Source organism: Myiozetetes cayanensis, unplaced genomic scaffold (assembly GCF_022539395.1).
Source record: "Myiozetetes cayanensis isolate MyiCay16 unplaced genomic scaffold, myiCay2020 scf13, whole genome shotgun sequence".
NCBI classification, from domain to species: Eukaryota; Metazoa; Chordata; class Aves; order Passeriformes; family Tyrannidae; genus Myiozetetes; species Myiozetetes cayanensis.
Genome location: NW_026086937.1, coordinates 19161088 through 19178430, shown reverse-complemented (window position 1 = coordinate 19178430; position 17343 = coordinate 19161088). Strand labels below are relative to the sequence as shown.

At 50.5% G+C, this 17343-nt stretch overlaps 1 protein-coding gene across 3 annotated transcripts in view; it reads right to left on the bottom strand.

The window, feature by feature from the left end:
• The window catches only part of TNIK (TRAF2 and NCK interacting kinase), a 151591-nt gene extending 148895 nt beyond the window's left edge, over positions 1-2696 (bottom strand). For 2 of the 3 annotated variants that reach the window (XM_050308683.1, XM_050308684.1), the window contains exon 1: positions 2434-2696. In XM_050308683.1, the coding sequence (XP_050164640.1) occupies positions 2434-2490 (57 nt within the window). In that variant the 5' untranslated portion in view covers positions 2491-2696. The remainder of the gene's footprint in view (positions 1-2433) is intronic. The other variant, XM_050308685.1, reaches the window with a different exon arrangement.
• Between the last annotated feature and the right edge of the window lie 14647 nt (positions 2697-17343).

Genomic DNA, 17343 nt, shown 5'->3' with positions numbered 1-17343 from the left:
TGTCACCTTTCAGCCCAGCCCTACAAATCCCACCCCGTAAGCCAGCGGGGAGAGCCAGGCTGAAATGAATGATGGTATGCAGGGTTCTGCTTGTGCCATGCTCAGCCTTCAACAGCACTCTGCTGTCCTGCAAATCCACCTCCCTCCCTTGGCATAGGGGTAGGGAAGCCGAAGCAGAGGACAGGGCAAACTGGCAGTCAAAGGTCCACCTTTCTTACACACATTTGCTTATAAATTGCTTTATAAAATTTGCTTATAAACCCCAGCCTCCTGGAACATTTCAGTGACTCAAACTTGGAGATAAGTGGCCTGAGCGTTTCCTTTCCCCCCTGCTGGGAACACATCATCCCCTTCACCAGATTCTCAAGTCAATACCTGCTCCCAGCATTTCACACTGCCCTCCCTCACCCCTTCAAACACGAAGGCAGCACAAGAGCAACATCTCCCCCACCCAGACTCACCTACAAACCCTCAGCAATGTGACACTTCTTTAATAATAAATAAAATTTTGCAAGGCTTGGGGAATTACTCCTCCCTGCCATGTTTTGTGCTCAGGCAGCAAATTTACTATCGATTTCTGATTCAGAGCCCATGGAATGATTCACGCTTCATGCCCTATCTGCTGAATTTATGACCTTTAACAATTATTCTAAGTGCTGGGAGAGCTTAGTTTAGAAGAAGATCTATTCCCTGGCAAATTAAGCTCCTATTCTTGTCTTGCCTGCAAACCACTCCATCCCTCATCGTTTACAGGAAAGCGTCAGAGCAGGTCTCTCCCCCTGAGAGGGGGCAGAGGTCCAAGCGGCAGGAGCCCTGTGCTGCCAGACTGGTCACTGCTGGGCAGGGGGACACGGCTTTGTACCCCCACCCCGCTGCCAGTCCCCTCGTTTCAGGTCCCCTTGTTACCCTGCAATGCCAGCACAGCTCTGCTCACAGACCAGGCGCTGCCGGCGGGTCTCCGGGGGAGGCAGGGAATATACATTTCCTCCCGAAGTGAAAACAAAACCCTGACTGTATCTGGTGTGCATTGTTATTAAAAAGCCACAAACACGGGGGAAAAAAAAAAAAAAACAAAACCCTAAGCGTGTGTGGATACAGCTTTAAAAAGAAATTTTACCCTAGTTCAAATACGCTTCCCAACAAAGATGTTAAAAAAAGAATATTAAAATAAAAGAACGATTTTCAGAGGGCAGGGGAAGGAGAGAGCCTCCTCCCCCACAAATGACACTGCTCTCCTGGATTAACTCCACTGGATTCAGCAACCTTTCTCCCAAGACACCTTCCACCTACGAGGGTAAATGAGCTCCAGGTCTGTTTTTAAAGCTGGATGGGTCCCCCAGCCCAATCTCATCTACAGTGTGTATTGCTGAGCAATCATTTACACTATTAATCAACCAGAAACTCACCAGGAAGAAAGTAGGGCAAGTGAATAAAGATAGATTTCTCTTTTTTTTTTTTTCCTTGCACTGAAGCAAATAATATTTCTAAAAATATACTTGTGCAAGTCTTCAGCGGATTCTGCTTAATTTTATTTATTTGTCTATGCCAGCAGGCTGCAAGAAGCAGCCTCGCTGTTGCCTCCCGCATAAACGCTGCTTCCCTCAATGACTCCCCGTGCTCGTTCCTTCCCAACGAGCTGTTCTTACGGCCAGGAGGATGGAGAAAGGGGGAAAAGGAAGAAAGTTACAGGAAAAAAAAATGGACCGGGGGGGGACATCAGGCCACAGCCCACGCCGAGGCTGACACGTCTGACGAGTCTGACATTTCAAGGGTACACGCCGGGCTCCTTTTTCCAGGGGGGCGAGGAGGAGGCAGCGCGCAGGGACACAGCGGGAGAGGGATGGAGATGGGCTGCGGGAGGGGGGAGCGCGGGCTCTGGGGCGCAAGCCCCGCACCCCGGAGATGCCCGATCCCACCGTTCCCGTGGGGGGCTCCGGGAGCGCGGGGGGGGCGGCTGCGGGAGGGGGGACCAGCCCCGCGCCCCACGGTCCCCCGTTGCGGGGACCCGCCCGGGCGCGTCCCCCGCAGCGCTGCGCGGGTGCGCGCACACGGACACGCACACACGGACACGCACACACCTGCCGTGCCCGCAGCCCCGCACGGCGCCCACAGACACGCACACATGTGTACGCACACACGTGCGGGCGCACACACATGTGTAGGCACACACATGTGTAGGGGCACACACATGTGTAGGGGCACACACACACGCGCGCACACGCGGCGGCGGGCGCGCACACGGTCACCCACCCGCAATCCTCATACGTGCGGGCGGCACATCTCACACACACACACACACACGGAGCCCCACCGCCCCCGCGCCGGGGCACGGACGAAGGGATGGAGGGACGGCGGGATGGAGGGATGGATGGATGGATGGCGGCGGTGCCTCTCCCGCAACCCCGCCCCGCGAGCCCCGGCCCTGCGCCTCACCCGCAGCGCCGAGAGGTCGATCTCGTCCAGGCTCCGCGCCGGGGAGTCGCTCGCCATGTTTCCGCCGCCGGCCAGGCGGCCCCGCCGCCACCGAGCGGGCAGTGGCGGCCGCCGCGGCGCTGGCGCTATTTAACGCCTCTCCTCATGCGGGGCGCCGGGCAAGGAGAAGCCGCTGCCGCCGCCCCTGCCCCTTCCGCCCGCAGCGGGGCTTGAGCTACGGGCGGCCAGGCAGGCAGGGCTCGCCGCGGGCTGCGCCGGGATGGCGGCGGCGGCGGCGCATCGCCGCGCCCGCCCCGCACCGCGCCCGCCCCGCACCGCGCCCGCACGGCCCCGGCCCTGTCTGTCACCGCGGGGGCGGCGCCGCCCCGCCGGCAGGGGGCGGTGCCGCGCGGGGGCGGGCTGAGCCCCCCTGAGGGGCGGGCGGGGGCTGCGCCGGGACCGCCGCGCCGCCAAGGGAAGGGGCACGGGATGGAGCCTCGGTGGGCACCCCTGGTGCCCCACAAATGGGCTCCTTCAGTACCCACACACCCCCGGCTGGGAGCGGGCCGAAAGGATCCAGGCTGGATCTGGGCAGAAGGGTCCAGCGATGCAGGCTGGACCTGGTCGGAAAGGTTCAGGGGGCCGGGCTGGACCTGGGTCCCTCTCCCACCCCAGGAGACCAGTGGTGCCTGACAGCTTTGGTGGGAAAAGCTGCTCCGTTTCGGGCGTTGAACCCAAATTCTGCCAGGCAGGAGTGCTGGGAAACACCAGGGCCTTTCCAGCAGCCGCCCGCCCGCCCTGTGCTCCTCGGGATGCTCAGCTCCAGCGCTGGCCCTTCTGCAGCTGCATCCACATCTCACACCTGGATTTGGCAGCCTCTTGCCGACCTGTTCCCTTCCGCGCTCAGGAGCCACCCCAGCCCTACTGACTCCCATTCTTGTCCTGAGCAGGAATAACAGATTGATGCTGTGTTTGGAATTGGCCAAACCCCCTCCAAAGCCAGCAATAGCTAGGTAGAGTCAGCTTTTAGTTGTCCCTATTTCCCTTTTTCGGATGTGGTTTCTGCCAAACCAGGTGCCATATATAAATATATATGTATAAAAAAATCTGTTGCCTTTGAGAGAACCGTATGGAAGCTGTACTTACAACATCAACTTGTGTCAGGAGCTTACAATATGCAGATCTGGGAAGCGGAAACCCTACACATGAGTCAATTGGCAGGAAGATGGGATTTTATTACACTTTCTGATTGGAGATGTGCTTTAAAAGTAATAATAAATGGGTTCACAAACAGTTGTGCAGTTGTGGGGAGGGTGTGTGCTGCTGCTGGTGCCGGAGGTGCAGCCTTTCTGGGCAGGACTGGGGGACACAGTCAGACCAAAGGACAGAAGGAGATGATGAAATCTCCCCAGGAGCGGTAGGATCAGTGCCATTGGTGCCTCCACCCTCGGCAGCAGGAGGACTGCATCCCTGGCTTATCAGCGTTATTTGTCCCGATGGCAGCAGGGGTGACAGGAACTGGGGGTGGCAGCACCGGTGTTTCAGCTTGCAGGGCTGTGAGGGTGCAGCAGAATGTGATTTCTTTTGGTAATGAACTGCCCAAGTGGCAGGTAGTGGAAGCCGCGCAGGGCTGCACATCACCTGCAGCGACAGCAGCCTGCCTGGATTTATCCCCTTCTCCCAAGCTACAAACCATCACTCCTCGATATCATGCACAGTCATTAGCCCTCACTTGTATATAAAGAGGCAAATTTCATCAAAATGCTGAATTCAATAAAATAAACACCCAGGACTCTCCGAGAACCCTCCTGAATCTTTCGTGGTGGTTTTTTTTTCAAACCAGATGTTGTCTGTGTCTGTTCCAGCCTGGGGATTGCAATGCTGCGCTTGTAGTTGGGAAGCTGGAAGGAAAACTGCCTGGAAACTAGTAACAAACCAATGCGAGACTTCCTCCTGCTGACATTGTTCTCTGGGAGAGAAGGGAGGAACAAACAGGATGAGAGAGGACACGGGTTTGCTCTAATGTGCTTTCCATCCAAGAACACACGGGATTATTTGTGAAAAACATTAGGATTAATACATATATATATATAAATATACATATCTATATATATTTCTGGTCCTGCGGACTGACAGATTGCCCTGATCCTCAGCATGAAAGCAAAGTCCCAAGCTAAGCTGTGATTTTATTATGATCTATCCACTGCCTATCAAGATGGGAAAAAGGTAGAGGACCCTCCTGTTACCACTGACATAAGAATTGCATAAAGTGATAGAGGGAAGTGACAGGAAAATCCCAGAGCGGGCTGCTGTTTCCAGGCTGCCTGCAGAAAGGAGCAGCCTTGGTGGGGAGATGTGTGCCTGGTGACCTCTGGAGATGCCAGAACTGCTGCACAGTCTGTACTGGTGCCCAGCCAGGCTGCAGGAAAAGCTAGAACTGGACAGTTCTTTTTTTTCAGGAAGCTTTTTCCATAAAAAGTTAAGTTTCCGATATGTTGCTCTTTTATTTATTTACTTACTGGTGTATCTGTGTCTCCCTGTACACTGTTTTTGTGCCAGGAGCATCTAAACAAAGCCTTGCTGTTGCAGTCACCGTGACTCAAAGCAGAGTAGTCAGTTGAACTGGCTCAAAATATTTTGCTGTGAGTCAGTTCGGCAGGAAATTGTGTTTCCACCTGACAGGTCCCCCTGGTCAGGGTGGCTGGACCCCGCTGTGTCACGCTGTGGCCCCTCTTCCCACACGGTGCCCTGAGTTCCAGTCAGTGCTGGCAGCGCTATGGGTGGGATGCAGCACAGGCAGGTCCCTGAGGAGCCAAAGGCACTGAGTTGCTACATCCCATCCTTCTATTAAGCAAGAGCCACGAAGGAGAGCACAGTCCCTCCCAGCTCATCCACCCCCCACAACCATGTCCCTCATCAGCTCCATACCCAGCATTCCCACTGCCACAGAAACTGGGAGTTTTGTTCGGTGACAAACCATTGTTTTCCCCATTTCATCTCCATTTGGGAAGTGGGGAAATGTGAAAATACCATATTTCCCACAGGCTTTGGTCAGCCTGGTGAGCAATGAGCACCTGAATGACCCAGAGCTCTGCTGTCAGCTGTGGAGGGCCAGTGTCAGTGACCCTGAGATCGCTGTTTTTGATTTACTCATTGAAAGGCATCAGCTCATATATAAACTATCTGGGTCACTTGACCTCTGCGTGAAACTAAATTTAATTAACTAACCGTTAATTATATCATGAGGGGATGTGTGTAGAATGAGTAAATCTAAGTGACACATAAGCCCTTGTCCAATTAGCAACAGCTTCAGGTGCTTTGGACTTTGGATCTTTATCCAAAAGGTGATCAAGAAAAGGAAAGAAGCAAACAAGGAAACACATCTGGGCCCTGACACATTTTTTTATTCCACCAACACATGTGGACCACTTGCTCACAATAATTCTGTGGCCATTTATCCCAGTTTTTCTGGTTCCCTACATCCAGGCAGGTTTACCCCAGTGTTAGGCCATGTAAGACAATACTTGAAGGACTCTGCACAAACTGAACTGAGGATTCTAAAAAATGAATACTCTGTAAAATGCATAATAATTGGGGTGTAGGCTAACATGATAACATGCAGCTGTGTTAAAAGGCACTCAGAAATGACTGGCTAAGTGTGCCCTAACCTGTATCTGTTGATCTTCTCAAATGCACTTTAATTGATTCATTATCACTTACTGATTGCTCATCCTCCTGCTGATACGGGTTCCTCTCCAGGGAGAGAAGTGTTTTTCTATTGCATCCTTGGAGCTGAGCAGGACTACATGAGGGAACCCTGCTGCCAGGATTTTTCCTGTAGGTCTATAAAAAAAAATAAAATAAAAATCCCCCCAAACCAATTCATTGCTCCCTCAATTAAGCACTGTTCAAGTACAAACCCCTGTAATCACTGTGATGGGGGAGTAAATGGAAAATCAGCAAGGCCTCTTTGGAAAACCCTTCCTCCACAGATTTATACCCAGGGAACACCAGGGTGCACTTAAATAGCAAAAACCTGGGGCACCACAGAGGAAGAGGTGGTGGATGGTGTGCTTCCAGTAGCTTCACTTGTGCACAGCATCCCTCCAGGCTGCTGTTCTTCCCCAAAATATTGGACAGCAAGGACCAGCAAAAGGTTTCCTTTATGCCTCTTCCACTGCTCTTTGCTGTGCCTTTCCCTGGTTTACGTAGCTCAGACTCACCCCTTGCCTTGCCTGAGCTAAGAGAGGCTTCTCTGGGGTGGCAAGTGCCTGCACCCTTTGAAGCACCACTGTATTATTTACCAGAATGTTAACATTTAAATGGAAAGTTGCAATTTTTAGGTAAAGCAGAGCTGTAAATAGTAATGCCTGTGCCTCCCCAGCAGATGCAGCAGGCACTGATGTGGATCTCCCATCACCCTGGCTGTAGCACTGGAGGTCTAACGTGTCCTTTTGGCAATATGTTTCCATGTCACTTTTTGGGAACACTAGTGATGCAGGCCTTGGTTTTGTCAATTAACCTATTTCCTTTGTGCCTCCCCTGCAAAGAAAAAAAAAAAAAAAAATCAAAGGGCAACCCTGCTCTTCAAGAGCGTGTCAGGTCTGTTATAGTCATTTAAAATGTGCCAATTGTGACTGGTTAAAAACCAGTCAAAATCCCATTTTTGCACTGCTTGCAGAAAACCTAACGTGGCCTTGCCCCCAGCAAATCATAACCCCAAAGTCCTGCTGAGGAATACTAATTTCTCCTTCCTTTGCTGAGATCTGAAGGATAATATCGGTATGTGTAAGGTCCAGAACTTGTGAGCTGCCAGAAAGGGACGTTCCCCAGGACCCACCAGCCACAGCAGGAAAGTCCTCTGGGAGCCCCTGCCCATAAATACTGGATTTACAGCCCTGTCCATGGGGCAGAACAGCTGCTCTGCTTGTCAAATGCCTTTTATCAAAATTATTTATCATCCCAATGTGTTTTTTATGCGGATCAGTCTGGAGCTGAGCTACCCTAAGCCAACCAGTATTTGTATTCCCTCTTTCCCTTTTCTTTCCTGGCTTGCCTTGCATCCCAAAGGCAGCCCCAGGCCTGGGAAACACCTGACCTGAAGCCACCCCCATCTGGCGTGAAGCACAGATCAGCAGAACAAGAGAAACTGGCTCTATCTTTTGTCAAATGCAAATTGCTGAGAGTTAATTAAGACACATTTCAGGAACAGTGAGGTTTTTTTTTCTTAAAATTGTAGTCTATCCTGAGGTGTGGGCAGGGTTCAACATCATCTCTCCTCAGGAAAGGGGTTACAAAACTGGAACTGAGCACTGCAGTTGGCAAAGGTCCTGACAACAAAGGTCCCACAGGGCTTTGAGCACACAGGGTGCTCAGAGTCCAGTGAGGTTGGAGGTAATCCAGATCCAAAACCTCTTTGGCATATTATATTTTTTTCCAGATTTTCATTTATTTTTAATGATTTCAACGTTGCCACCATGGCTTGTGAGTTGTGTTGTTCTGCAAAGAAGGTAGGGCCACAAAGGCACGCTGCTTCTGCCTTGTTGGAAGCCCGTTGGAGACTTGTCATTTCCCCCTGCAAAAGGCAGAAGTCTTTTGTGTACACACACACACAAAAACCAAAAAGAATAAAAGAAAGGTTAAACCACAGAGCAGACTTTACAAGTCTGATATTTCAGGCTTCCCACTCATCATCAGGGCCCAAAGCAGAAGCAAGTCAGAAAACAACTGGAGGTACTTAAAGCAACTTAAAGTAATCGTCTGAGTAGTGCTTAAAGTGTGAGTGTTTGAGTAGGAAGACGGGGTTTGAGCCAGCTGCTGTTGCCTTTCTGGGGAGGCCTCGCTCAGAGGTGTTTACTTCCTCATGCCTTCATGGAGATGTGGCAGTCCATGAAAGCATTCCTCCTGGAATTAGATAAAAATGGTTGAGAAAAAAAAAAAAAAAAAGAGGAGGGGGTGTTCTAGGTCCTGTCATAACATGGAAAAGCTTAAAAAAGCTTATCCAAATGTTCACCAAAGGTAAGACTTGCTGCTTGCTTAGGAAACATATGGAGGAAATGTATCAAGGCATGGGCTTTCTGACTTGCTGAAAGAGAAAACCATCACCAGGGCACCGAAAAATATCACTTCACCATCTCAAAAAGGAGCCAGAGCCACTTGAGTCTGGATTTATGTATGGAAAGTCTTCTGCAGCAGCGCTGTGGATGGAGGCTGGCTTCAGGCCTGGGAGGTCCTGTAGAGTTTACATACTCAGATTTATACATCCTTATCCACGGGAGGCAAACCCATGAGGAAGAGACAAGGGTTCTCCTTGCTGTGCAGCATCCCACTGGTCAGCAGAGCCCTGGGAATAAAGGGACACCAGAGATGGGAAGAGCATGGTCAACACTTGGTTCAGCACAAGGATATAGAGACCAAAAGAAAACGGGTATATTGAAACAAGCTGATGATCTTAGTGTTAACACGTGATTTCTGAGAAACTACCAAAACACCCGGCAGGAAACTGGGTGGTTTTGAAAATATCTGTTGAAGGCGTTCTGCATGATCCGTGGAGTGACTCCATCTTCAGTTGAGAAAGCAGAAAAGAGTGGGCTGATCCTCAGAGCAGGGGGAAACCCTGCCCACATCTGAGCCTGCAGTTTGGGCTCTCACGAGTAGGTTACTACAAGGGAGCCATCAGCTGGGAACTAACTAGGGCACTCAGGAGAACCTCGGGAAGAAACTTACATCAACCCCAAATGGCAAAGACATGACCCAGACCCAGTTCCCCTGTGCACCAGTGCTGAGTGGGAGGGATGAGCTGGAAAATTTCCTTTGAAATTCTGTCCCCTGCAGGCTCAAAGCAGGCAGAGTATTAGAGAGACTTTTAAAAGTGTCTTTATATGTTTAATTAATTCAGAAATGTGTGGTTCTGAGTTTGTGGCTCGTGGCACAGGCAGTACTGCAGCCTGCACTGAGCTTGCTGACAGCTTTGACCTCCCCGAGGGTTACAACACCAGACCCTTGAAAGCACGTGATGATGAGTGGAAAGAGACACACCACAGACAACAGCAACTGGAGAGTGTGACTTTTTGGCCATCACTGCTGACACTGCCAAAGCAGTGCTCCAGCCATGCCCAGTGCAGGGCTCTGGAGAGCTGAGACATCAGCTCTACAAATATCAAACACTGTGTCTGTCCATGCACTGCACTGTCAGTGGTCCTTATCTAACCCAACCTCTGCTGTGGAGCCAACTGAAAGACCTGGGGCAGTGGCAGAGGCAAGGGATGCCAAGGGGGCTGTAAAAATAAGCTCAGTCCACTTCCAAGTCCTACTTGAACAAAGCAAACTGCACTGTCGTGTCCTGTTGTCCTTTTCCACCACGTGCTTGGAAAGGGGATGAAGCCACTCCATACCGCGCTCACCTCATCAAAATGCACGGAGGGGAGGTGCCAAGAGCCCCGTGAGAAACCTCTCTACAAAATTTCTCTGAACTACTTAGTCGTTAAAGAAGATTTCAGTGCTTTACACAACATCTCAAGAAGCAGGTTAGCCATAGCCTAACAGAAAATCCACCATCCTCCATGCAGGCAGGTGGTGGGTTTAGCCCTTGGTGAGCTCTCAGAAGCACCAAGTGACAAGTATAGCAAAGTCTGAGTTTTGCATTTGCAGTAGCGGACACAGGCTGTTCACTGAGAGAGAATTAGCCTTTTTCTGTGCAAAACTGAGCATTAAGAGCTAGTCCAGCTGCTAGGAAAGGGCAATTAGGCTGCTAAAAGCCCAGGTTGCTTTTGAAAAATAGGAGTCGATCTCCTGAAACATGCAGGCCATCGTTCAGTCTGTTTCCTTCCCTCCCTCCCCCTCATCCTGCTCCCCCCCCCGCCCCCACCTTTTCTGTCTCTAACTTGAGCTACTCCAAGAGCTGAGGTGCAGCTTTGCCTGAGATTACCCATTAAAATAATGAAAAAAACCTGTAAGACAACTGTAAGACAACAATTTCTTCCAGGCATGCAAAGCAGCCGTGTTTGCCCTTGCCAGAGCTGCCTGTGTTTTGTTTCAGGCCCTGGCTTTGCAGATTAAGCAATTGGGGACCATAACAAGCACATCAGCCTAATACTGAGTTCAGGTTAAGCACAGCAACACCAGCTGGTTAGTCAGAAAGAAAGAAGCATAGAGGGTCAAAGTGACATGACCTCTCGTGGCACTGGGAAATGTCCCTTCAGCTTTATCTCAAGATGCACCTGCTAAACACACCCAGGTGGGGAGATGTGCCACACCAGAAAAAATAGGAGGAAAAAAAGTCTGTGTATCAGTAAATCCCCTGCTAAACTCTCTTTGCAGAGGTTAGTGTGAACAGAAGTTACCCTGAACAAAAGGAGGGTGCACAAGCCTGCTCAGAGAGGGATGGGTCTTCCAAGTGGCATGTGTGGGTGTTTCTGTGGAGACATCTCGCTTGATTTTTGTCCAAGCTCTCACAATATTCAGCACTTTTGAAGACCCTGGAAACCACATGCCCATATGTGACTTTTAGTTCTTATTTTAAAATAAATAAACAACTGGAAGTTGTAGCTTTAGGAAAACAATAGAATATGATCCTTGAGAGGGTTAAAGAAACTAAGGGTAAGTTTAGGTGACCTGAGGATGAAGGAGATGTGATCGGGTGAGGTCTCAGGTCGAAGAGATCATCCATCCCGTGTGAGGAGGGTTCTCCAGCACCTCAGCTCCATTCCAGCCTCGCTGTAGCCTTGCCAGAAATAAAATATTGGAAATGTGGGTGACAGCTTAGATTACACATCATTAGAAACAGCCAGGATAATCTGCCTCCAGCTCCCTAAAAGGAAATCTTTAGCTAACAAATATGCTCCAGCCTTTTGAGCTGGCAGATAACGATGGAACAGTGGATAAAGCATAGCTGGATACCAGGGAAGGAGTGGACGTGGTGCCATGTGAGGGGGTGATTCAGCAGGCCAGGGTGAAGAGCTGCTCCTGGAGTGGCTTGGCCAGGAAGAGGAAGAGGAAGGTGGGGGTTAGGTTTTGCTGGGTGTTGCAATGTGCCACGCTGCAGCCCCGGCACCGTGGCCAGGCCGGCTCCCTGCTCTCAGGGACTGTCAGCACAGCTTGATGGGCTTCATGCTCCTCACCAGGGGGTTCATCGTGTCCATATGTCATCTCCATGTTCCTCCCATGACACCACACCACAGACAGATCCAAGAGTGGGTCAAAGAAAAGCACCAGTTTACTTGTTTATAGAAAAACCCTGCATGTGAGATCCCCGCCCACCTCAAGGACAAGCAGCATCTCCATGTTTCCAGTTGGCTCTGTCCTATATAAAGCTGTAAGATTTCTGGGGCAGGAAAATGCTGGAGTTTAGGTCCCTTGGCATCACAGGATGCTGGGAAGGTGCCCCATGGTGCTGCAAAGCAAGTGCATCACAGCGCTGCTGCCACTGCCATCAGCACCAGTAACACAGGATACTGGTCTGGGTCTGTTGTGAGAGCAGGAACCTTGTGGACATGGACAACTTGATCTTGCTCCTGCTGAGAAAGTCTCTGTTTGAAACAGCGTGTCTCAGCTCATGGGGACTTCTCCTGCTGAGACACTGAATAAATTCTGCTTTAAACCTTTCTGGTATGGTAAAAATAATAATAACGAAATGGCAAGACACAGAAAGCGTACACACAGTGGGAACCAAATTTGGAATGATTTACGTGGTTCAGGCTTTTTTTTTTTAGGGCAATAAGCAGCTAGTGCAGCTCACCACATGCTCACAACAACCCAAGAGCTCGAAGACAGCGTGGAGGTTTGAATGAATGATTCATTATTCCACACACGCTCCGGCTCCTCTGCCACTCCAGCCTGTACCCAGCTGGATCTCAGGAGAAATTCCTAGAGTGTGTAATTGTGTATAATGTGATCATCCTGCAGCAGGAAATAGGTTTGTAAGCATTCTTAGCCAGTACAATCGATGTCGTACAGATATGGTCTGCAAGGAAACAAAGTGGAGATACACATTGCAGCGAGTCATTGGAGAGCCAACACAGCCTTCTGGGAAGGGCATTTTAGGCAGGGAAATGTGTTTAAGCTCAAACAGTCACGGTACACACAGTATTTCATTTTAAAATGTGTCAGTGTGGCCGTGCTCAGGGGGAAGGGGGAGGCACTGACCTGCCGTGCCCCAGCAGCAAGGCCAGATGTGGGGGGCACCCCTTTGAGAGAGGAAGCATCACCCTCTGACAGAACCCCACAGTGGAGGAGGGAGCCCAGGGGTTACGTGCTGTGACTGCAGCCTCCTCCAGCACAGCTGTGGCTGTGGGGTCCTGCAAGCACAGCGGGACCCAGCACAGTGGGGTCGGGGCTCGCAGGCACCCAGCAAAGTGGGCACCCCCTTTCTTGGGGTGCGCAGGCTGAGCCCGCAGCACCCTCTAGAGGAACGCGGCCACCCAGCCCTCGATTTCAGGGAGGATTTGGATCCACGCGAAAGCATCTTTCCAGCAATGCTTTCTCAGGTGGATTTAACCTATTGCTGTGCACCAGTTTATCTTGGAGACGCATCACTCATGAACCCTGTGTGTCTCTGATGAGTGGCATCAGGCCTCCAGCTTGTCCCTCCAGCGGCAGGGGGTGGAGATGGGCACTGCTGCAGGCAAGGGCTGATAGGGAGGGAAAGGTGGATCAGAGGCTCCCCACCAAACCACCAAACCAGGAAGAAGCACCCAGGGAAAAGTCCTCTGAGCTCCTGCCTTGCAGGGCTCCAGGTCCCCACTGTGTCCCCAGCTGCAGCCAACGTTGCCAGGATGCCAGGTTTAACACAAACTGGAGGTGGAGCTCTAGCAGGTGTGGAGATGGACATTTCACTCATAACATCTGGTCCCCAGAAGGCTGTAAAACTGCAGCTCAGTTTAGCTTAGGATCCCTCAGCCATGGGCACTGCATCCCTACACCCGCCTTGACAGAGCAGCTGCGTCAAGTCAAAAAGAGTTTGGTGGACTGTTACCTAAGAGTGACCTATCAGTGAAATCCCACTGTAGTGTGATCCCTAATGGGATCCTACAAGGAAAAATAGCTTAAATTCCCATGTGTGATTAAATGCCCTGGTTACACCTGCATTACTCTTTCCAGTCAGGATGTGCTGGCCAACACACAGTCCTAAAAGATACGTGGGGTTCATCTGTTACTCACTGTGTAGGAGACGTGAGACACCCGAGGACAAACATCCTTTGACTGCTGTGCTTGTGGCTACAGCTGCCTTCACGTCTGGAGTTTCCCAGTTCCACGTCTCATGCTGGCCAAATGGGGCTTTTCTGCATAAAGAAAACCATTACCTCTGCCTCAAATTAATTCTGTATACAGTACCTAGTTCATATTTCTGCAGTTACAGTGCTTTGTATTTTATTTTATAAACCACGTATCAATTTCAAGGAGAAGCATCTCTGAAATGTGAAATCCTTAAATGTAAAAAAAAAAAAAAAAACAACAAACCCAAACCTGAAAGTCTCAAACCCACGTTTCAAGTCGAAATTAAAAAATGCTGGGCAAGCAGCCTGAGTCCTCTCCTGAAGGATCCATTTTCCTTGGATGTACAACATGCAGGTTCCAGCCTGCGAGTCTGCTGGGCTTGGCCGGGGTCCCTTAATGTGCATTTGGCTGGTAAAGAATGAAATAAGGAAGGCAACCCCGGGAAGAGAATAGAAATACTTTTCTGCCTGTTTTGTGAGATAAACTAGAGGGATCAGATAAATGCCTAAGCCAGGACACCAGCACCAGGAGCTACAAGATGGGACAGAGGGATGGAGCACCTCACCCACAAGAAAGAGCTGAGAGAACTGGAATTGTTCAGCCTGGAGCGAAGGTGGCTTTGGGGTGACCTAATTGCAGCCTTCCAGTACCTGAAAGGAGCCTGAGGAAAGATGGAGGGAGACTATTTATAAGAGCATGTAGCGACAGGACAAGGAGGGACGGCTTCACACTGACAGAGAGCAGGTTTGGATTAGATATCAGGAAAAAATCCTTTACTGTGGGGATAGTGAGGCCCTGGCACAGGTTGCCCAGAGAAGCTGTAGCTTCCCCATCCTTGGAAGTGCTCAAGACCACACTGGACGGGGCTTGGAGCAACCTGGGATAGTGGAAGTGTCCTGGCCCATGGCAGGGGGTGGAACAAGACCTTTAACCCCTTCCAACCCAAACCAATCTGTGATTCTAAGATTGGTGTCTCTCTGGGTGACAGCCCAGCCTGACTGTCCCCTCTCTCCCAGGTGGCCCCAGCTCTGCCATCCCAGGAAGGACTTGGAGAGAGAGAGCAGCTGTCTGTCTGGAGACACTGGAGCATCCATGTGACACACTTGCCTTTATCAGGAATGTAAGGGAGTGCACATGGACCTGGCCAGGATAAGAGAGGCTGCAGGCCACAGTGGTGGGATTGCACCTGCCTGGACAGCCTGGTGCTCCCAGGTGTGCAACCACCACACAGCTTGGCCCTGGGGGATCCTCCAGCTGGAGAAGTGGGTCCAGATCTTTGTTACCTGAACTTGCCTTGTGCCCACACCACCTTCAGCATCCCTCAGCTTCCCGCTGGGTGACCTCCAGCTCACCTGCCCTGGCAGGACTCCAGTGAAACGCCCAACCCTTGGCCCAGGGCAGGTTTCCTAGTCAGGATATTCCATAAGGACAGGCCATCCACGGGGCACTGCAGAGCTCCTGAGCAGCACACAGGCAGCACCCTGCTGCCACTGGGCACCAGAATCTCCAGGTAATAGTCACCTGTGAAGCCACTTCAGTGCTATCTCCCTGTTCCCCTTGCCTTTGTCCTCAAATGGGAACTCATGGGATGTTTAATTATCAACATCATGCTGAATATGGAGAGATTCCTCATCACTGAATCTGGGGATAAACAGTCTCCTTTGCAGAATAATTTCTTTTTTAACAGCTCCCCCTCCCCCTTTCTCCAAATTAATTTCCATCCCAGCCACGAGCCTCCGTAGAAAATCTTGCCATAATCATTTTGAGCTAAATATTCTGACTAATCAATCAAAGCAGTGGAACCAATTTTGAAGCTGTCACTTTTAATTTTTCCAATAAAAGAAAAATCGAGCATTTCACTCACAGTGCTGTTGTGATTCAAGCTCTTCAAACCTTCGCTCCACCGCATCAGCGCTTTGGAGAAGTACTTGAAAATGTGAAGAACTGGCACAATTGCAGAGAAACTAAAATAAATTGATTTTTAGCAGCGAGAAGAAACCTGTTTCTTTGCGCACCTTTAGACCTGGCTCACAAAACCTTTTCTTTCTTTCTCCCCTGCTTTCCCCCTCTACACAGAAATAACTACAGCCTATTAGTGATTTCATACGCACAAAGGGCTGGCACTCATTAAAAAGTTGACGTGTTATTGAGAGCTCGGTGCATAAATGCTAATGAAGGCCCAGAAAGGTGCTGGGGTGGAGGAGAGGATTCCTCCTGCCTCCAGCACTGGGTGCCTGTGGGATGGAGCAGGAATGGCCTGGGTGCAAAAGTGGCTGGAGAAATCCATCCTGGAAAGGAGAGGCCGTTAAACACACTGGCAAGGGCACTTTGTGTTCGGGGTACGTGTGGGCTGCGTTCCTGCCCAGCGAGGAGCCATCAAATGAGAGGCTTTGCAAGTTGTTCAGTGAGGGAGCGCTCTGGCTGTGGGAAAGTCGAGGGGAGTTTTGCCATCGTGTTCCTGCCTCCCAGCAGTCGGTGCCAGGCACAGCCGTGAGCTGGTGTTCTCTTCTGCTTTTATGGATGGACGTGGATGAACTCGTGCCCTGAAAAAGCACTGTGTGCCTCTGTGTAGGAGAGGGAAGACAGCAAAAACAGCAACAGTGCCCTCAGTTTGGGCCCCTACTCGAATCCAAAACAGAATCCAAAACAAAATCCAAAACAGAGCACTGCACCAGCTACTAAAAATGAACCCTATCCCAGTCCAAACCAGGACAACCACATAGAAGAGGGAAAGGAGCCTTCCTACAAAGTGATACCTGAACTTCCTAGATTCAGGACCACTTCCAGTTTCACGTTAATTTCACACCAAGATAAGCTTACACCGTGATCCCACAGCTCTCCTGCACTGCTCACACAGAAACCCAGCTGGCAAGACAGAGCCAGCAATGCCACCAGCCTCTGTTGTGGCTGCCCTGTGTGAGCCCATTGCCCACCCCCGTGCCAGCCAGCACCCAGCAGCAGTGCCTGTCAGGTCCCACACCGCTCCTGCTTGTCACTGTCTCCACTTCAAGAGCCTGTGAGCAGGATGCAGGAGGCACAAAATCAGCGGGGAGATGCTGGAGTGGCAGATGAAGCCAATGGTGTCACTGAGCCTGATGCCTCCTACCGACCCCCTGCCTGAGCCTCCGGCTCTGTTGTCTTGGTTTATTGTGTTTACTGAGGGCACAGATTGGGTTTGGAAGTTCTGAAGATGCGGAGAGCCCTCTGGCATATGAGGAAGGAGATGAAACCTAAGAAACGGAGAAGTTAATATGTTTTCAGATCACAAGAGAGCTTGGAAATGCCACTGATGCTTTATTAATCTCTTCTGCCCCTGGAGGACAACAGGCAGCTGCTTCTTCCTCTGTCTCTGCTGAATTTCCTTCACTGGAAGTTAAAAGAGACAGTGGCAAGTTAATTCTATTTTGGAGACAGAGCGTTTTTGTCTGTGCCTTTCATAATGCTCTCAGATTATTAAAACTCCTTTAAAACAGGATTTTTTAATCTATTTAAGAAGTCCAATTTTCTTTCTATGCTGCTTCACCCCAGCAATTTCTCTCTCCCAGGAAAACCCAAATTACTCAAGTCTAGCCATTTTTATTGCAGTTCTGGGCCTCTTCCCATCATGTCTCAGCTGCTGGGGCAGCACTGCTGATGCACAGCAAGGGCAGAACTCAGCCCAAAGCAGGATGAGGCCACAGCCCCCAAAACAGGCAAAAACAACACCAAAGCCAAGCG